This window comes from Clarias gariepinus, chromosome 28, assembly GCF_024256425.1.
Source record: "Clarias gariepinus isolate MV-2021 ecotype Netherlands chromosome 28, CGAR_prim_01v2, whole genome shotgun sequence".
NCBI classification, from domain to species: Eukaryota; Metazoa; Chordata; class Actinopteri; order Siluriformes; family Clariidae; genus Clarias; species Clarias gariepinus.
The window spans coordinates 7120680-7142684 of NC_071127.1; the positions used below are offsets into that span (position 1 = coordinate 7120680).

The 22005-nt window shown below is 41.2% G+C and overlaps 1 protein-coding gene across 1 annotated transcript; it reads right to left on the bottom strand.

The window, feature by feature from the left end:
• Positions 1-1044: 1044 nt before the first annotated feature.
• On the bottom strand, positions 1045-21679 carry thbs3b (thrombospondin 3b). Its single transcript, XM_053490153.1, has 23 exons — positions 21465-21679; positions 18012-18218; positions 17262-17515; positions 15758-15860; positions 15129-15155; positions 13902-13984; positions 13647-13698; positions 13332-13480; positions 13110-13247; positions 12901-12969; positions 12579-12731; positions 8571-8681; positions 8353-8460; positions 8086-8245; positions 7598-7716; positions 7028-7080; positions 5478-5662; positions 4638-4816; positions 4477-4525; positions 4172-4368; positions 3785-3957; positions 2672-2811; positions 1045-2463 (listed from the first exon to the last, which is right to left on the bottom strand). The coding sequence occupies exons 1-23, from the start codon at positions 21550-21552 to the stop codon at positions 2402-2404; spliced, it is 2859 nt and encodes a 952-aa protein (XP_053346128.1). The 5' UTR covers positions 21553-21679; the 3' UTR covers positions 1045-2401.
• Positions 21680-22005: the final 326 nt, after the last annotated feature.

The window sequence follows — 22005 nt, forward strand, 5'->3', positions numbered from 1 at the left end:
TCTGTATTTGCCTCAAGTTAAATCTGCACCATAAATGAAATCAAAATGTTGAGGAGAAGTGAAGTTTTGAGCAGTTATGTGCCAGATTACATCACAGCATCTTGCGCTTTTTACCCTCGTTCAGTGATTTCCTGTAGTATACAGACATATAAAGAGTTGCATTGCAGATGCTTATTAAACAGTAGCAGAAGACAAATCATAAAAAATACATAATAATGTGATCATTTATTTAACATTCATGGACGTTCTCCTTGCTCATAGGCCTTTATTACTTTATTCTGACTCACTTCTGATTCTGATCAGAGTTGTAGTGCTCTTTAGTAATACCACTGTGCCCTATGACAAAGGCATGTGTGCATGTGCAGGTTTATCACAGCAATTATAACACCTACACTACTTTTCATTGCTGTCACCTTACAATCATTTATGTTAATTTCAACAGGAGCCTGTGGTTATTCCTTCACTTGGAGAAAATAAGGGGAAAAGTCTGAAATGTAGTATTTGGCTGATTATAGCAAATGGAAAGAAAGAAAAAAAAAATGTAAGGATCACAGACTAACTAAAGATTCAGGATTACAAAACCTCTATCCTCACCAACATATAGCAAGAAGGACTAAAGTCTGCACACGATCAGTAAAGCTCTCCTTAAATACACTCAGCCACAGGTGAACCTCATCACCATTGATTAGATATCATTCAACCTTTGTCTACCTCCCTCTAGTGGTACAGGCTGGTCTAACATAGTATTATTACAATCTAATAAAATATTCTACTGACAAATTGCTATAGTGTAAAAGGAATAAAATTCAATTAAGCATTTCAATTTTATTTATATAGCACTTTTAACAATTGTCATTGTCGAAAAGCAGCTTTACACAATCAAAAGAAAATTATGGAAATGCAAAGGTGAAATATGTTTATGAATCAAAATGATTAGACCGTCCCTGATGAGGAAGAAACCTTGAGAGGATTAAAGCACTTCAGCTTTTAACAGTAACGATGTTAAAGTTTTGCACCAAGCTGAATCACACCACAGCCTCACTGAATATTTTACTTTGAAGGAACGACCACCTTGTGTTTTACTCACTAACTCACCCACTCATGATCTCTAACGCTTTATTATGTATACGGGGTCACGGGAGACACATTGCCAGCAATTTAGGAACGCCAACTAGCCCAATCTACATGTTTTTGGACTAGAGGTGGAAACCAGACTACATGGACGAAACCCACCTAGCACATGCAAACTCCATGCACACAGACCCCGCCCCCTTTTGTTTTATTCCTTATATACTTTGCAATATGAATGTAGACAAGCATTAATAGTATTTTATTTAACTTTTATTTATAAACGTTTATTTATAAAAGTCTTATTAATTTCAATTGAAGAAACCATAACATGAGAATATCTCAAACACACACACACACACACACACACATTGAGGAGTAGGTTGACTTAGCACCATCATAGCACACAAACACAATAGTATAAACTCCTGTTATAAGTTCACCTGTAAGACAGAAACAGCTCTACAGTGTGTTATACTCCATTGCTGACACTTATTAAACATTTAAAATTCAATTATAAAAAATAATTTCACTACTTTAGGGAAACTTATTTAAGTGAGATGACGTGTCAACAATGTGTTACTTCTCATCTGTGTCATTCTATCGTATTTTAAAAAGCAAATCCTGCTATTTCATTGGTTTAGGACAGAAAGAGGGCGGGGCCTGTAGGTCAGAGGACATTTCAAGTAGGGATGGGAATCACCAGAGACCTCCCAATATGATATCATCACGATACCCAGGTCCTGATTCGATTTGTATTGCGGTTCTGTAAATATCAAGATTTAATTTTAAAAATCCCAATTAGATATTTAACTTTTTTTTTTTAGATTTTGTCGCAATTCTAAACAAACTCAGCAAATAATTTGCTCCTACTAAACAAGATGCTGTGCTGCCTGCCAATGTGTGACTACAGAGAAACTGCAACATCTTACATTTTTTTAAATGTAAAAATGTAAAAATTCAAATGTATTAAAATCCACACAAATAAATCACAAAAAATCACTGAATCGATTTTTCTTACCATCTCTAATTTCTATTTTGTAAATGCACAGAATATGGATTATTTAAAGGTGCTTTTCATGTTATCTAACAGAGATGTTAACAGTTGCTCCGCTTATTTATCAAGTTGGCATGTATTTCTAGAAGTTTTCATCTTGTAACATTAATTATATCACATCAACACACTAACTACAAACAGGTAGGTAAGAGACAATCATTGGCTTAGAAAAAAAAAAAATCCTATCCAGACACACACACACACACACACACACACACTGTATACTGCAGTGACGTCAGGTTGCATGATGCAGTGATTAAAGGCGCAGCCACTCGTCTACGCTTCCACCCTGATGTTCATCTGTTTGTGGTGGAGGTAAAAATCATCTGGAATTGTATCTGGAGAAAACACACACACACACACACACACACACACACACATTTAAGATTACAGTATCAGATATATGAACAAATCTGAAAAGACACAGAAGAAAGAGGTGTTTTATTTGTTTGTACTTTACGCACTAAGCTACTGTAATTATATACAAATGTTTATCTACTGTAGGTTAAATTTATACAGCGTGAAGTTTCAGTATGAGTTACCCACCATTACAGCGATAACCCAGATTAGACCAGATAATGTTCTCCTGTGAGAAGCAGAAAACACCCAGACGTCCTCCCTTCATCAAGGTGTCGATCACCACGCCGGAGTCTGCGACCAGAGCAGTACCTTCATACAGACGAATTCTGAAAACACACACACACACACACACACACACAGAATAGATAATTTAATTTACATCACAAAGACATGTTTCAGTTACTAGTTACTTGCTTTGCTTATTTAACATGCATTTTAGACTTGTTTATTAAATTTGATGGTTCAAATTGTTTGTTTCAGTTGTTTTTCAACTTTTTGCACTTGTAGATTTGACTTCTTTATTTGTTTTGTTTATTTGATTGTTTGCTTTGACTTCTTTATACTTTATGCTATATTTTGTTTGACTTGTCTATTTGGTTTGTTTATTTCAATTTGTTGAACTTGTTTATGAAATTTGTTTGTTGGACTTGTTTATTGAACTTGCTTTTTACATCTGATTATTGGATTTGCTTGTAGGACTCCTTTTTTTACTTGTTTTTGGACTTGTTTATGTGACTTGTTTGTTGGCTTTATGTTTTATGTTTTGTATGGTTTATTTTTGTTTGTTTTTTTGTTGTTGTTTTTTTAGTTAAACCTGTTTATTTTATTAATTGGATAGATTGTTTATTTGATTTGTTTATTGGGGTTGTTTTTTATTTGTTTGTTGGACTTTATTGATTTGTTTAATTTGTTTGATTATTGGATTTGTGTTTGAGTTCAACTTTGATTTGTTTGTAGGACTTACTTATTGTACTCGCTTATTTTATCTGGTTATTTGATTTGCATGTAGAACTTTTGTTTCTGACTTGTTTATGTGATTTGTTGGCTGGACCTGTTTATTTGTTTGTTTTTTTAGTTGGACTTGTTTAACTTGTTAGTTAAACATATTGATTTGATTTGTTAGTTGGACTTTTTATGTGATTTGTTTATTGGACCTGTTTATTTGTTTTTTTTTTTTAGTCAGACTTGTTTAATTTTTTAGTTGAAAATATTTTTTTGTGTGCTGGATTTTTTATATGATTTGTTGGCTGGACTTGTTTATAATTGAAATTCCTTATAATTATAATTTGTCATTTCTACCTGATGTAGCCGACCTGCGGTCGATGGCTGAGGCTCCAGCGGTACGATGTTTTATCTCTCCATCCCACATTCCTCGGATCCTTCCAGAGCAGCGTCGCCTCTCCCTGTGTGCTGCCGGTGTGCCACAGAGCATTACGGAGATATTCACCCGGACCTGTGCGGGACTTCACTGCCTGATTGACAGATACAGGGAGAGACATTAAACACATGCTTCACATTTCTTATTATCTTTTCAAAGTATTGAAAATTATTTTAGTCCTAAACTTTGTGTCATAAAGGCAGTACTTATTATCATCCGGGGGTCGCTTACAGCATAGACAATTTCAGATCTGTTATCCTTTGCTACATTCTACTGCACCACTATTTTTTGCTGTTTTAAACGCTCACCTTCAGCTGCAGACCAGGTTCAGCCAGTGCAGTGAAGGGCTGGTTTTGCCAGTACGTCTGTTCTGTCTGCTTCCACATCACCACGTAGAAGCTGGACGAGTCCTGGTAGGCGAAGATGAAGCCCACATAATCATCATCTGTCATTGTGTTCACATGGAACGTGCCCTCAAAATCAACGCCGTTGAACGCCGGGTAGCCTGGAGGAAACCAACATGTCAACAGGACACCACAATCATTGTAAAGCAGCAAACAGATCATCGAGGCACATGTGTAAACGTACAGTACATATAATACAGGAGTCTTACCCACAGCCAGACCAGGGTCACTATTCATGGTCTGTATGATCTCCATCCCCTACAGATGAACAAGGACATGAACACGACCATGCAGGTAAACAGATTAACACCAGATCAAGCTATAAGGCATGAGTCTTTCCGCTGGGACTGTGATGTAGCCGAGAGCTCACCCGATTCAGCACCACCCAGTTGGGGTCGATCTGGGAATCCCCGTGTGGGTCCAGGATGATCGTCTGGAAGGCGCGGAAGTCCGTCATGGTGATGTCACCGTTTTCGGGACAGGCATCCATCGCGTCGCTCACTTTGTCATTATCAAAGTCGTTCTCACACACGTCACCAACTCCGTCAGCTAGGGAGAAGAAGGAGAGAGGTAAAAAATGCAGGAATATTTACTGAGCATAATCTACTGAAAAAAACAATCACAACAACATTAACATTGTTCTTTCTTTCTTTCTTTCTTTCATTTTTCTCTTAATTTTTCCTTTTTCTAACTAAATCTTTTTCATTTTCTTTATAATTGCTTAAACTTTTACTTCTTTTCACTTCTTTGTTTCTTTCTTTGCTTATTTGTCTTTACTCCTTCTTTAAAGCTTTGTGTGTATGTATATGTATGTTATGTGTGTGTGTGTGTTGTGACGTTATTAAAGGTGTGTGTGGTGTAAGATATAAGTGTGTTGTGAGATGTGTATAATAGTGTGTTTGGTAAGCCTGTGTGTGTTTGTGTGTGTGTGTGTGTGAGTGTGTGTGTTGTAAGATGAGTGTATGTGTATATAGTTGTATGTGTGATGTGAGATGTGTGTGTGTTGTGAGATATGTGTGTGTGTTTGTGTGTGTGGTATAATATGTGTGTGTGTGGTATAAAATAACTGTATGTGTATACAGTATTTGTGTGCGCATGTGTGTGTGTGTGTGTGTGTGTGTGTGTGTGTGTGTTGTAAGTGTGTACTGTATGTAGATTTGTGTGTATTGTAAGATGAGTGCATGTGTGTAGATGGAAGATGTGTGTATACCGTCCGAGTCTTTCTGGTTAGGGTTGGGTACGAGTCTGCAGTTATCAGGTCCAGTGTCTGGAACGCCATCGTTGTCATCGTCATCGTCACACTCGTCTCCAATCCCGTCATTATCCGAGTCCACCTGGGAGCTGTTGGGGATGTCAGGACAGTTGTCCCTCGTATCCTGGAGACCGTCACCATCCCTACACGGTACAGAACATCACAAAACCTGTTACAGTGGAACCTCGGATTACGAGTAACGCGGTTTACGAGTGTTTCGCAAGACGAGCAACGATTTTTAATAATTTTTGACTTGAAAAACGAGCATTGTCTTAGTTTACGAGCACCAAGTTTCACGCATGCGCTTCTTGTTTTAACACCGAGCGTCACGTCATCACAAGTGAGCCAACAGTTTTTCTCTCTCTTGCAGCAGAATTGTAGGTAATCGTCTCTCCTGCTGGGTGAATACACACGCACACACATGCTGTGTATGTGTGTGTGTAATGTGCGTGCGCACACACACACACACACACACACACACACACCTTAACTGAGAGACCATTTTTAAAACCGTTTAAAAATTAGCACGGAACATCGCTAGTCACACTCGCGTGAGCGCATACTAATGGGATCACTACTGTAAAGTAAAACAACAACAAAAAACAAATTAAACAGCTCCTCAACTTTGAAAACAGTCGCGACAGAGAAGAGTTTGTGTGTTTGTTTGGCAACCTGAGAGGAGGGGAGCTGTAAAGCCGAGACCTATCGTCTCCCCTGCTGGGTCTTAGTGCTTGCAGTGTTTTTGAGTGTGTGTGTTTGTGTCTGTGTAAGGCAGAGAGTTTGTGTGTTTGTTCGGCAACCTGAGAGAAGGGGGCTGTAAACGCGAGCGAGCCCCCCTTCAGCCTCCCTTTTTTTTAGGTTGCCAAACAAACACACAAACTTTTTTCTGTCGCGATTGTTGAGGAACTGTTTAATTAGTTTTTTGTTGTTGTTGTTTTACCTTACAGTAGTGATCCTGTTAGTATGCGCTCAAGCGAATGTGACTAGGAATGTTCCTTGCAAATTTTTAAACGTTTTTTAAAACGGTCTATCCGTTATAATGTGTGTGTGTGTTTGTGTGTGTGTGTGCGCGCACATTTTACACACACATACCCTGCGTGCACAAACGAAAACACTTATCTGTCGGGATTTATGTTTACATTTTTTTAAGGTAAAGTGCAGGTTAATTTGTTTTGTTTTTACTTTATATTTTGTATTAATTATATTTATGTCTTTATTTTTTTGGGCTGTAGAACGAATAATTTAAGTTTCCATTATTTCCTATGGGAAAATTAAATTTGGTTTACAAGTGTTTTGGAATGCGAGCCCGCTTCCAGGACGAATTATACTCGTAATTCGAGGTTCCACTGTACGCTGTTACACACATTACACTTTAAGCGTTGGAGCAAACAGGTCACGTGTCCTAGTGCTTTCATTAATGGAATATTTGTACTCACGTCACTCCATTACATCACGTTTTTAAAAATAATATGACTGGCTTTAAAGTAGTGAAATAGCGGGAAACTCACGTGTCCTGGTTGGTGTCACAGACGTCTCCCACCAAGTCGTTATCAACATCTGACTACAAACAAAGAAAGTGTTTATTTCTTCTCCAGAGCTGCATGTACTAGTGAAGATTCAGTTTCACAATATGTCCTGGTTTCATAGGCTTCCTGGTGACTTATTGATCAGCACCGCTGCCTCACACCTCCAGGGTGGGCGTTTAAATCTCGTCCTTAGCTCTGTGTGTATGTGTGTGTGTGTGTGTGTGTGTGTTATAAGTTTGCATGTTCTCCCTGTTTATTGGGTTCCTCCAGATACTCTGGTTTCCTCCCACTGGTCTCTTTGGAATGGCAGATAATCTAATCTGCATGTCTTTGGACTGTGGGGGGAAACCAGAGTACCCAGATGAAACCAACCAAGCACGTGGAGAACAAAAAAACTCCATGCACACAGGCCAGATGTGGGGATCAAACCCAGACCCTGGAGGTGCAAGTTGACAGTACTAACCACTACACCACCGTGCCGCCAATCAAGACTTCAACAGAGCCAACACAGTGTTTATAAGAACATATGAGTTAATATGAGAAGGCACAAACCTGAGTCGGGTCATTGACCTCAGGACAGCTGTCACATGCGTCTCCGACTCCATCATTGTCCCTGTCCATCTGCATGGCGTTGGGGATTTTTGGGCAGTTATCCAGCATGTTAGGAATTCCTGTAAAAAAAATATATGATCAAAGATGATTATACAGCATTTTAAAGACAAATCATACTGTTCCAGTGATTATTCTTTGCTCTCCTTATAAAGGGTATTAAATGAAAAAAATTAAATGTCATTGGCCTACTCTCAACAAGGGGTCGCTACAGTGACAGTATATCCCAGTTAAAAAGTTGCGATCAGAGTGCAGGGTCAGCCAGGTTACTATGCCCCGGGAGCAGATAGGGTTAAGAGCCTTGCTCAACAGTGGCAACTTGCCAGTTTGGGGGCTTGAACCCGACCTTCTAAACAGTAACCCAGTAATCCACGACCTTATCACTGCCCTACACCATAAGAATACAGTGTGTCTTGGTGTGTGATGCATACCGTCTCCATCAATGTCGTTATCACAGCTGTCTCCCACACCATTACCATCTGTGTCCAGCTGATCTCCATTAGAGACGTTTGGACAGTTATCACACGCATCACCGTATGAGTCTGAGTCAGAGTTCTGCTGGTCCTTATTGGGCACCAGGCGACAATTATCCTGCAATAATACAACAGCGTCTTTCTCTGCGCTAAACTCTACAACATTAAAATTTTCTCATTCTTATCATACGTTATATCCTTATCACCGAACATTTTTAAAACAACCTCCATGTTCTTTATCCCATCTTCATCTGCGTCTTCATCACACTGATCTCCAACACCATCACCGTCCGTGTCCTCCTGCCCTGAGTTTGGTGTGGAGCCACAGTTATCCTGTAAGAGTGCATCCATAAACCAGAAGAAAAGATTTTATAAAAAAAAAAAGAGAAATTAACACAAGGGGGAATCAAGAAATAAAAAATAAAATAAAAAAACAAACAGACCGCTCTGCAGTGTTTATCATTATCAATGCAGGGAAGTGGTTCATCAGGATAGCCATCGAGGTCAGAGTCAACACCACAGATGTTTCCGTTGCCTGCAAATCCCACGTTACACTGAGGGAGACACAAAGTACCATTTGTGTGTTAGATAAAGTCAACAGAAATAATGAACTTTAAAAATAAACTGGAATAATGTAACACAAATTAGAAAGTTTAATGAAAGTGACAAATACAAGTCACTGATACAGTGATAAGTACAGTTAAATAAAAAGACAGCAGCATTTGGGTGGCACAGTGGCGTACTGCTTGCCGACTTCGCGGGCTGGTCCCCAGTGGAAACCGCCGTCCGGGTGGCCCTCTCGCTGGAAGGCGACGCGCTCCGGGCGTTGGAGGACCTCCGGGCTGATGAGCGGAAGGACTGGGTAAAGCTGCAGGAGTTGCTCCACTTCCGGTTCGGCGCGGGTGACCGTAAAGAGGCCAAGGGCCGCCGGACTACCGCTGCAACATTTTCAGGCCTGAGGACAGCATACCCCAGCAGCCGTTAAACTAGCTTCAGGGGGCGCTGAGGGGAAGCCGCTTCCCACAGCCGTTTTTGTTTCCCCAACGGCTGGATTTAACTTCCGGTCGGGACGTTTAGGAAATCGCGCAGGGGTCTACGTGAACTGTACAACGTGCCTGGACAAAGTTTTGCTGGGGATTATTGGAGTGCGGCGAGCGCGGTTGTATGCTGCCGGACCCGGCCTTGAACATTCGCACCGTGTCGGGGTTATCATCGTTCGGCCTATGTAACGCTCCAGCTACGTTCGAATGCTTGATGGAGAAGGTATTGGCAGATATTCCTCGCAACCGTTGTGTCGTCTACTTAGACGATTTACTGGTGCACGGCAAGGAATATGAGGTCGCGTTAGCTACCCTACGGGAGGTATTTTTAGCTATCCGGCGGGCGAATTTGCGGCTCAATCCCAAAAAGTGCCAGCTGTTGCAGCAAGAGACCGTATTTCTGGGACACATGATTAGCGCCCAAGGGATTGCCACCGATCTAGCCAAAATTGCTGCGGTACAAAATTGGCCTGAACCGTTAAAAGTGTCGCAGCTACGCACCTTTCTCGGGTTAGCCTCTTACCATCGCCAGTTCGTAAATATTTTTGCCACGATCGCCAGCCCGCTGCACGAAAAAGAACCAGCCGTTTCGCTGGGACTGGGTGCACGCGTGTGCATTCACCCAGTTACAGGAAGCAAGCGATGTAGGGCTGGGGGCTGTCCTGGTTTAGGTTTCCGAGGGCAAAGAGCGTGCTATCGCCTACTTCAGCGGTCATCGCGGCTCTTAAACATTTTAGGCCGTATTTATATGGGCAGTCTTTCTTGCTGCGGACCGATCACGCTTCGCTAGTGTGGCTGCTTAGTTTTAAAGAGCCTGAGGGACAGTTAGCGCGCTGGCTCGAGCGGTTGCAAGATTACGATTTTATCGTTCAGCACCGAGCGGGGAAACTGCATGCTAACGCCAATGCTTTATCCCGTCGGCCGTGCTGCAACGAGCGTTGTCGGTACTGCGAGAGGGTGAAAGCGCGCGCGGGTGATTGCGACGTCGAGCACTCTCCGAACCCCATGAGTCAGAACAGTCTTCCTGCGCAGTCCTCCGGAGCCCCCGTCGGTAATCAGGTGTCCGAGCCGACGTGTAGCCGAGTTACTGCGTTGCCTAAACCATTGCTGGTAGTCGTTGCGCCTGTGCCACAGCTGGACTGTAATCAGCTAATTGCCAAGTAGGAGAAGGATCCGGCGCTGCAGCAGGTACTAGGTTGGGTTAAAGCGGGCCGGAGACCGGATTATACCGCGGTCGCTCACCTGGGCCTAGAGGTAAAAGCTCTCCACTCACAGTTTAACAGACTAACGTTGCGGGGGGGCTTACTTTACCGCCACTGGGAACGGTCGTGCGGCACTGGCGAGTATTTTCAGCTGTTGGTGCCGCGGACTCTGCGGGCACGTGTGTTAGGGATGGTCCATGGGACACTTCGGGGTAACGAAAACTTTGCGGCGGTTGCACGCTCGTTTCTACAGGCCAGGCTGTCACACTGATAACAAACTCTTTGTGCACAGATGCGACGTCTGCACGGCAAAGAAGGGCCCTAGGTGTTCAGCCGTTTCGGCGCCCCGAAACAGTTGCACAGCGATCAGGAGCGTAACTTCGAGGCGGAGGTGTTTGCGGTGGTGTGCGAGCGCCTCGGGGTGAAAAAGACCCGTACCACGTCCCTCCATCCGCAAAGTGACGGCCTCGTGGAGCGTTTCAACCGAACACTCACCACCCAGCTCGCCGTGCTTACCAGCGCCCGGCAGAAGGATTGTGACGAACATTTGCCTCTCGTGCTTTGGGCCTATCGCACAGCAGTGCAGGAGTCATCACAGCTGATGCCAGCGGCATTAATGTTCGGTTGCGAATTGCGCACGCCCGTGGACCTTGTGTTCAGCCCCCCTCCACAAGTGGATTTACCCACGAAGCCGGGGTTGGATTATTTTTGTTCGCTAAAAGACAAACTGTTCCGTGTCCACGAGTTGGCGCGTAGACACTTGGCGGACGCCGGTGTTAAGCAGCGCCGCGTGTATGACACCCACAGCCAGAGACGAGACTTTGCTACTGGGGAGCAGGTTTGGGTGTATTCCCCCGGAAGAAAAAGGGGGCTTTCGCCTAAGCTTATGTCTCACTGGGTGGGCCCCTGCACGGTACTGGCCCAGCGCTCCGATGTAGTCTACCGGGTGCGGTTGACGTGGCGGTCGCGAGTGGTCGTGCTCCACCGGGACTGTCTCGCTCCCTATCAGCCCAACACCAGCGAAACATTAAACTCTGTGGAGGCCGGTCCGCCTCAGGAGGACGGCTGCACCCCTCCTTCCTCCGCAAAAAGACTACTACAATACTATGTTGTTTTTGGTTATATACAGTGTTTTATGTCCCAATCTTTGAAAATCCCACAGACCACTGTTAATTATTCTTGTTCATTTTTTATAGTATTACACATGGTCTGAACAGTGAAGCATGCTGGTGGGAGCATCATGTGGTAAGATACCTTGTCTCTTGGTTATTTCTATAACTAATGCCCTCTTTATTTTTATTTTTTTTATAAAAGAGGTATTTATTTATAACCATTCCCTGGTAAATATATTTTTAGAACTATGTTTCAGACATGTTTTTAGAAACAAGTATAATAATATGATATTGTATTAATGCGATCTATAGTGCTCTCTACACATGATAAAATTACCCAGGAAGATATGCCGATGGACCACTTTCACCTTTCATTATCCCAGAACCACTCTTTCACAATCTGATTCCCGGAATACAGCCGTACCATCAGGAAAGAAAACTCCATAGATGTGATAACCTGGTCATTCAGTACATTCAGGTCGTCATTTTATTGCCACATAACGTTGCTAAGTCTCGACCTGAGCAACTGAATCAACACTGGATCATAACACTGTCTCCAGAGGCTTGTACAGTGGACACTATGCATGATGGGTGTATCGCTTTATGTGCTTCCCTTTTTACCCTGACACGCCCATCACTCTTGAATAGTACTCATCAGATCACATGACCTTTTTCATTGCCCCAAAATCCAATCTTTATGATTCCTAGCAAACTGAAACCTTTTTCAAATGAGTCTCAGTAACAAGTAGTTTTCTTGTGGACACACAGCTGTTTAGTCCCAATCCTGTGAGTTACTTTCACTGTTAATCCTAGCTTTAAATGTCCACTTTTTATCATGCAACCAAATCAAGCATTCAAGTGATCTCTAATCATAATCAATGTTTTTTTTTGTTTTGTTTTTTTTTGTCTCAAAACATTTTATTTGTGCAGTTTTGTGGATTTTAATAGTGCATTGGACAGTTCTTAACCCAGTTCCAATAATTTCAGAAATCTCCATTAGTTGTCTTCTCAGTCTCATAAAGAGCTTTATAAAAATGTGACTCGCAGTGCAATATGGAAAGTATGGAAAGTGTCTGAAATGCGGTGAGAGTTCTCACCACACAGGAGATATCACTGCTGCGCTCCATCACACAGTGCGCATTGACGTCGCAGGGATCGTAGCCGAGTAGAGCACATCCTCTCCTGAGGAAACAGCCTGATGTCTGATTGCCCACGAAACCTACTTTACACTGGCCACACTTAAATGAACCCTGTGACAGACACAAACATGAATCTATCATTATCATCACCATCTTAACACAACTCAGACCCATCTAATAGCTCAGTGTCTTATGACATGCTGTTATGTATAAAAATGGAGAAAGTGAGGGCAAAGCACTAAAGACAGGCGGTTGTGGAAGGTTGTAAGCTTTAACTCACGGCTGTGTTGATGCAGACAGAGTTGGGGACGCAGGCGCCAGTCTCACACTCATCTATGTCCACACACTCCTGTAACACACACATGCAAGCATGATCATGGCATGGCCACATCAACTAAAGTGTAATAAGAGAAGACAAAAAGACTAATAGAGAGAGATGTTGATGCTGATGAACTCAATCCTCTCCTCTCAGAATGAAAGAGATCAGACCTGTCTGTGGTTCTGAGCGAACTCCATGCCGACTCCGCTCAGCTCGGGACCGGAGAACCCCTGGGGACACGGCTCACAACGGAATCCCTTCACACTGTTCACACACATGTGAGGAGAAAAACACGGCTGTGCTGCACACTGGGGAAGAGAGAGAGAGACCAAGAGAGATGAATAGTAAGTAATGTTTTAAAAGATCAAGATTTCTGTGTGTTTTAGAGGAACCTCGTCGATGTCCTGGCAGTGTGTGCCGTTGCCTGTAGTGCCTGCAGGACACGAGCCACATCGATACCCCGGAAACTCCAACACATCCACACACGCAACACCGTCATAGCACGGCTTTGACTGACAACGAGACGGAGGCTCATGGAAACCTGAGAGAGGAACAGAGAGAGAGAGATAGAGAGAGAGAGATTGCACATGTCTAAAAAAACACCTTTTTCAAAGGTGTCATTATTGTTCCAATGTTTTAAATAAATCTTTTCTATGCTTTGCTCTGGCATGAGTCTCTGGCAGTTCTATCTGCTCTCCATCACTCACCACACACTTGGCACTCCAGGATGGTGTTCCTGATTAAAGACATCTCTCTGGTCTGGAGTGAAAAGGCAACAAACACACCACTTTTACACGGTTATTACCTGTCACTAACATTCCACTGAGATACTGAGAAAAGAAAAGTGCTGTTTTTAAGACAACATTTCTAATATTTGGTTTTAATTATTATTCGTTCATCCCGCTATCTTTCCCGTGTGTGTGTGTACAGTATATGTATGTGTGTGTTTGTTTTAAGTTCACCATCTCCCTGATGTCCTCTCTCAGATTGCCCATAATCTGATTAAAGATGACCATCTGACCAATCAGAGCTTTAGTGTGATCACCTGGAGAGATGACAGACAAGAGAAGAAGAGATGAAGAAAGAAGATAGCAAAAGTAAGAAGAGGAAAGTAGAAGAAAAGTAGAAGAAAAAAGGAGAAAAGATGGAAGAATAAAGAAGGAAGGAAGAGAAGACAGTTAGAAAGTAAAAAGAAATAATGTGTGATAACAGATGTAATGAAAGGTATAATAACAGGTGAAATAAGAGGTGTAATATCAGGTGTAATAAGAGGTGTAATATCAGGAGTAATAAGAGGTGTAATATCAGGTGTAATAAGAGGTGTAATATCAGGTTCAATTCAATTAAATTTTATTTATATAGCGCTTTTAACAGTGGTCATTGTTTTAAGGCAGCTTCACAAACATGAAAATTTTTTTTAGAAAAGAAAGGGTGTAATGACGTGTGGTATCAGGTGTAACAGATGCAATAAGAGATGCAACAGATGTAATAAGAGATGTAATATCAGGTGTAATAAGGAGTGTAATATCAGGTGTAATAAAAGGTGTAATATCAGGTGTAATAAAAGGTGTAATATCAGATGTAATAAAAGGTGTTATATCCAGTGTAATAAGAGGTGTAATAGGTGTAATATGAGGTGTATTAACAGGTGTAATAAGAGGTGTAATATCATGTGTAATTACATGTGTAATATCAGATGTAATAAAAAGTGTAATATCAGATGTAATAAGAGATGTAATAGCAGATGTAATAAAGGTGTAATAGGTGTAATATCAGGTGTAATAAGAGGTGTAATATCAGGTGTAATAAGAGGTGTAATATCAGGTGTATTAAAGGTGTAATATCAGGTGTAATAAGAGGTGTAATATCAGGTGTAATAAGAGGTGTAATATCAGGTGTATTAAAGGTGTAATATCAGGTGTAATAAGAGGTGTAATAGGTGTAATATTAGGTGTATTAACAGGTGTAATAAGAGGTGTAATATCAGGTGTAATGACATGTGTAATATCAGATGTAATAAGAGGTGTAATGTCAGGTGTAATAAGAGGTGTAATATCAGATGTAATAAGAGGTGTAATGTCAGGTGTAATAAAAGGTGTAATATCTGTAACAAGAAGTGTAGTATCAGGCATAACAAGTGGTGTACTATCAGGTGTAATATCTGGTGTAATAACAGCAGTGTCACTCACCCAGGATTGTGTTAACATCACTGCCCACTGAAACACACAACATAACTACATAAGACTTTTTACTGCACACAGCATGATTACACAACACACACTGATGACAAAACTAAACTGTAGTTCATCAGACAATCAGTACAATGCTGTGATTTTAGTAAACAGAGATAAACAGGTGACCAGCTGCTTTATCTGATTTAACTCCAGAGCTAATCATGTGTATGAAAAAGTCTTTGGATCCGCATAAATACGCCATGTGTCACTCATAATGATGTTAATTCGGGAGATATGGAGACAGAGCTCTATCACTGACGTCCGTGGATCAGAACTGTAAAAATCATTATAACTGAGCAGGAAGGGAGTAGTGGACCAGCAGTCACAGCGATTAGCAGCAAGTGTCTCTTATACAGAATAGTGGATTTGGATAAAAGCATCTGCTAAATTATTCAATAGACAAAGATACGCCTTTTAGTGTGAAAGTGAATGTGGCTGTAAATCCATGTGGCTGCATTACTGGGGATGACCAGAAGAGGGCATCAACAAATCAGAACAGCACATTGTGGAAAACAGTCCAACACAAGACACACGCCACCAGCTAACACACACTTACGGTGTGTGGTGTGGTGGTGTGTGTGTACCTGTGTTGTGTAGTATTGAGTCTCCCTGCAGTGAGCAGTCAGTGAGGAGTCCAGCTTCAGGGAGAGAACCACCGAGAGCCAGCTTCAGAGATTCCACTGAACCCTACACACACACACACACACAAAAAAAAAAAAATATATATATATATATTCATCCATAGCATTGAGTTTTTTTTATTGCATAAATCCTGAATCATGAATCACTGGTATACTATGGTACACAATATACTATGAATATAATCTGGTACACAGTATACTATGAATATAATCTGGATATTTACATCTAGGAATTATAACTGAACACTGGGCAGCTGGACAGCGTTCTATGACTCAGAATGCTCTTGTACGACAGGTTCTTCACACAACTAAAAGACTAATTATAAACTGATTTATTTGCTCGTGTTATTTAACAAATAAGACCAATTCCATAAAGAGTTTGAAGTGTCAGTGCTTTGTACTTGTCAGAGATAACCAGAGGTGGGACATAACTGACGAAACATTTAGTTGTTGTAGACACATATATTAAAGCTCATTGAACCCACTGGTAAAAAAAATGCCACGTTTACAATCGGGAAGCAGTGAGAGAGAGAGAGAAGTACTTCTATACTTTTTACTTGACTACACATGTAAATGGAGGAGGTCTACTTTTACTTAAGTAACATTTTCCCTAGGGAATCTCTACTTTTACTTAATTACAGGATGCATGTACTCTGACCATCTCTGCTGGTCAGGTACAGGGACTCAGGTACAAGGAGTCAAAAACATGCCAAAGACTGGAGAGCTATTCCTTAAGACTACTAAAGAAAGTCTAGCTCTTTGGAAGCAAAACATAAAGAAATAGACAAAAGTCCATTTCTTTTCCAAATCCAATTGCTATATTTGCCCATGCTTACAAGGTCTGATATCTGATATGCCATCTCTGACATCTGCAGAATGAGAAGCCCTTCCTGACCCAACCCTCAAGTTCTCCTGACTGGGCTTGGGACTGGAATTGCATCCAGTGGCTGGGACGTATGTGGTGTGGCAACCCACTGAGAGTGGGAATCAAACCCAAAAGGTAACAACCTAGAGCCTTAACCACCTGAACCATCACCACAGCAGTTTATAAAAAGTCTTAAATATCTGAACAAGTTGATGCGGGCTTTAAACATGTTTTCTATTTGATCTGATTTGAATATAAACTAGAGAGGTAAGAAAACGAAGCTAGCACTGTGTCTATTCACTTCTTATCTCAGTCCTCTCTGTCCTCGGTCACATCCAAGTGGGACAACATCTCCCTCGTCTTTACAGAATCAATGTTTCCCAGTGCTCTGAGTGACTTTTAAGGTGAAAAGTAAGAAAAAAGACTTTTTCAATTAAAATAGAAACAGGAGTGGAGTAACCTAAATCACAATCCAGGTTTCAATGTCACTGTCTTATTGCTCAGATAATCCCTCATGATCAAAATGCTGTCTCAATGAGAACAGATTCAGCATAAGACAATTTCTCAGCTTTAGACTCACACCTGCATTCTGGCGAAGTTCCTTTCTCCGCTCCGGACCTCCACTGACTCCACCTTCGAAGGCAGCGTGGCTAACGAGGGCAGCCCATGGGCGGAGTCAATCAGACGGCAGTTAACATAGAGCTCAAAGCTAATGTGGCTCTGTCTGAGTCCGGCCAGTCTCAGGATGAGGGACTGGCTCCGTCCATCAGAGAGGACAGGGTTGTGCAGATTCACGGAGTGGAGCTTCCCGTTAGAGCGCAAATATCTTATTAACACTAGATGGGGATAAGGCAGACAGATGGACAAAGAGCGACAGATTGACAGACAAAGAGACAGACAGGGGAAGATGTTGAAAGATACAGAGAAAAACCAAGACAGACAAACAAAGCGGGACACAAAAAGACAGAAAGAGGAACAGAAAGACAAACATAGACAGAAAGACCATTAGAGACAAGTCACCCAAAACAGACAACAGGATATAGAAAGGGAGAAAAACAGACACAACGAAAGACAGAAAAAGACAAACAGGTAAAGGGAGACAAGGAGAGATAAAGCAAAAGAGACATAAACAAAAAGTGATAGACAGAGGTGAAAAAAACAGAGAGAGAGAGAGAGAGAGTCACAGACAGGAAGATGGGGACATAGAGACAGAGTGTGGCAAAGAGAGACAGTGAGATATTGATTTAGGTGTATACAGTACATACATAATATAAACATGAGCAGCACTATCTCAGCATGTGTATAAGAGACTTTTAGCGAGACTCTCAGTACCTTTAGTGATCTTGCCGATGACGGTGATCTCCAGATATTTCTTGCCGTCGTCTCTACCGTAGATTCCGAACAGAACGCCGCCCAGTTTAGAAGGTAGACGGAATGTGGAGGTCACGTAGACTTCCTTCATTTTCTCCAAACCTCCCATCAAATCCTCCACTGCCGCCGCCATACGAGCTCCACCACTCAGCGCCAACGCATCGATCACTGCATGCGAGGGGTGGAGAGAAACCACGTTAGTGATGTTTACCGCAAGTGTTCTATGATTCTGTAAATACATTCTCCATCCACTAACACTTGTGGCAGAAGCACAATAGGTCGAGAGCTTTAGATATTATGTTTACATCAAACATCAGAATGGGTCACAGCTCTACAGCCAATCAGGGGCGTCTGTGAGCTCGCGCACGCGGAAGGAGCGGCTATCACTTTCCTCCGAGTGTGTTACTCCGCCCCTAACGGTGCGTGAGCAAGCAGTTCGAAAAAAGATGTGGTTGGCTGATGTCACGCGGTTCGGAGGAAACACGGGATAGTCTTCGCCCTCCCGGCTGAGTGGTAGTAGTAGCCTAAATGTGGGAGCCCCCTAGTGACGGGGAGGAATTGGCCACCACTAAATTAGGGAGAAAATTGGAAAAAAAAATAATAATAATAATTAAAAAAAAAACATCAGAATGGGAAATTGTGAACTCTGTGTGACTTTAAGCATGGCAGGGTGTCAGATGGGCTGATTTAAGTACCTTAAAAACAGTTGATCTCTACAGTAGTCTCTAGAATTTAACCAGAATGCTGTGAAACACAAAAAACATCTGGTGTGCAAAGGAGTCTGAAACCTTTTTGATAGGAGAGATCTATAAGTGTAAGCCTATGGTGACTCAAATAATTACTTGGTGGTGAGCAGGAAAGCAATCCAGAATGCACAACAGCTTAAACCTTGAGGTCGACACGGATTCACCCAAAACTGGACTGCTGAAGACTGGAGAAAGTCCAAAAAGTCCAGTTTAAAATCTGTGCTCATTAGGGATGGGAATAACCAGGGAATTCCTGATACATTATAATCATGATACCTAGGTGACGATTCGATTTGTATTGCGATTCTATAAGTATTACGATTTTATGAACATCCCAATTAAAAAATTTTTATCCCAATTCTAAGGAAACTTGGTTAATAATTTGCTCCTGCCACACAGGATGCTGTGCTGCCTTACAATGTGTCAACAGATTAGAGTGTACCACCTGTAGGATTAGAGAGGAACTGCAACATTTTCATAATTTCAAATGTAAACATCTCGGCGATACACGAGTACAAAAGGATCACGATACATACTTGTTCAGGAACAAAACCTGATCTTGTCTACTGCTCATGTAGCTCATCCACCTCAATGTTTGATGTTTGGTGTACACCTGTAACCAATCATAGGCCCAGTGATTCCATTCTCATATTAAGAAGTACACGCTTTGTGTCATTTGTACCAGCTCATACCAAGTCTTATGGCTGTTGCAGATTTCCTGCAACTGATCTCCACTCCGGTTCTCCTGACTCTGGTTCTGTTTAGTGCCCAATAAAGGGCCGTTGACCATGCTCTCGCTTTATTACGTTTGATCATATCAACAATGTACATTTTCAGAAATTAAAAAAAAAGCCTAAACCAGGAGAGGATATGTCATGTGAGCCAACAGTAAATCATCCTTACAGAAAGATCATTAAATAATCATTTTGATGCAGTGCTCAGCCTACAGTGCCTATGTAGGTCTATAGATGAACCAGAAGGTGTTAACAGTTGGTTTGATAGCCATCAATACGTACAAGAAGAAGAGGACCGCTATGCTTAATATTATTGACATTTCTTTTTGTCCCTTTCAGATCTATAATGAAGTCTCATTCTAAACAGATGTCCACTTCCCGGTGGTACAGTTTCACCTTGTCAAGTGGACCCGGGCCTGGTATGCTGATCTGTACTTGGTCACAGTACAGAGTGTTCACATTGCTCAAACAGAATGGACTAATGGAGTAAAGTCTAGGTAGATAGGAATGTATAGTATTAAAGCACCCTAATCACAAGGGGGCAAATACTTTTTTACAGTACAAGTAAAGCAACCAGAGGTTACTTCTAATGAGTAAAAAACAATTAACATTCACAAAAAATAGCAAAGCAGACACTGAAAACTGTGATTTCCAAGATGAAAAAGTGGGAAAATATAAATTTTAGTTCATCCACATCGAGCTCTATGAAGCCCTCAAGTCTCACTTGTTTGGAATCTGTTGTGGTTGTCAAAAGTGGAAACATTAAACGTCAATACAAAATAACGACACTTAACCTCAGCAGTCCGAGGTAAGGATGCAGAAATTCAATGAGCTCAGGGGCCAGTATGAGCGCACGGGTCATCGCTCTCTCACTCACCAACCAACAATGCGTAAATGAGCGTTCATAGAATACAGTGGACAGAATACAGTGAGTAATGTTGAAAGGAATGTTTGTTCAGTGCAGATTTAGAGATGAACTCAATTTCCTTTTTTTTTGTTTTCATTTGTCATAGATTGTCATTGATTGAGTTAAAATTCATTTTAACCAAAGCAAACCTGAAGGACAGAACAGAGCAGCATTAAATCAGATCAACTGTCTTAAGGATTACTTCATGCCTACTTATTCTAAAATATATACTTACTACTTCAGTCTGGGAAATGCATAGAGTCATGTTTTCATGTACATTTTAGGATTTTTTTATGTAAATTGTCTGGAGCTCAGCTGGTGTGGTGGGTTCACTTACTGGACCTAACGCAATTTCAGTGTAAGATCCCAGCTGTAGAGCAAAGACGGCGTCATAAATAATGAAATCAAACTGTAAAGCTTAATAAAAAAGTAATAAACTAAACAAAACCTGAAACACTTTAAGAGTTTAGTGTTTAGAAACGATTTGTAGCTTTATAAAGGAATGAGCTGATAAGTTTTACTGAGCACATTGCAAGCGATTTTTAATGTTACAATTGTGATTTTTTTTTTTTTGTAACAAAACCCAGCAGCCTTCATTGTGTGTGTGTGTCTGAATAGTTATCTGTTTTTAATACATTGCTCTTTTTACTTTTACAAACACTGTTCTGTAACATTTCTTTTCTGTTATGTTTAAAAAATAATATTTTGAAAACTTTTTTATTTGTAAGGACCCAATAATGCACAATTAATTCCTAAAATAAACTTTTATAACAGGATTTGTACATAAAACTATACTACACACTATACACCGAGTAAAAGTTCACCAGAAAACAGAATAAATTGTACACTATAAATTATTAATTGATCAAGAGTTAATTAGATTTTCTAGATTATTTAACCTAATGGAATTATTTAGAACATCTCAATGATATAAATGCACTTTCTTAGCCTTTGATGATGCAGATGTAAGTGACTTTACAGTTCTGATGTAAATATAAATGTATATAAAGCTTAGAAATAATCCTACCTTTCATTTCAGATGAGTGTGTGTAAGGAACACACAGCACCATGAGCAGGAAAAGCAGCACTTTAGAAAGAGAACTCTCTCCCTCCATCCTGCTGAGGATCAGAAGTCTGTAACAGATGAAGAAGAGTTGTAATCCTCGGTTATCTCGGGCTGCTGTAACTCTGAGCAGCAGATCAGCCTGCAGTCAGACACACAGCGGCAGTGTGGAACACCATAGGGGACAAACACAAGGAACATTCATCCACCGAAGGCTTTCCGCTTGTTCCAGGTCATTCTCATGGAAATTAGGAGTGAGTAGTGATGTTAAGGGCTGGGTAATGTGTTAGGCGTGTTTTAGACCTAACAGTCTCACACAAGGAAGTGGAAGGAGAAGGGGGACGTTTCAAGAGCACAGATGTTGGAAGTGGGGGTGCGGCAGCCCAGTCAACTTCCATTTCCTGCACAAAATTTTTCTTTTTTTTCCATAAGCAATTTAAGCTTATATTTTCCTGAATTTGAGGTATGTCAGTATTTATATTCATATAACGGCCAAACCTAAAAT

Bases quoted from the DNA above. Each gene is read 5' to 3' on its own strand.
- thbs3b (XM_053490153.1), bottom strand. From the start codon at position 21,552: ATGGAGGGAGAGAGTTCTCTTTCTAAAGTGCTGCTTTTCCTGCTCATG. The intron at 13,699-13,901 runs GTGAACTTAAAA...TTTTCACTCCAG, and splicing joins GAGAGGACATCAGGGAGATG to ACCAGAGAGATGTCTTTAAT. The intron at 2,812-3,784 runs GTAGAAATGACA...GTGTGTTTTCAG, and splicing joins CCGCAGGTCGGCTACATCAG to AATTCGTCTGTATGAAGGTA.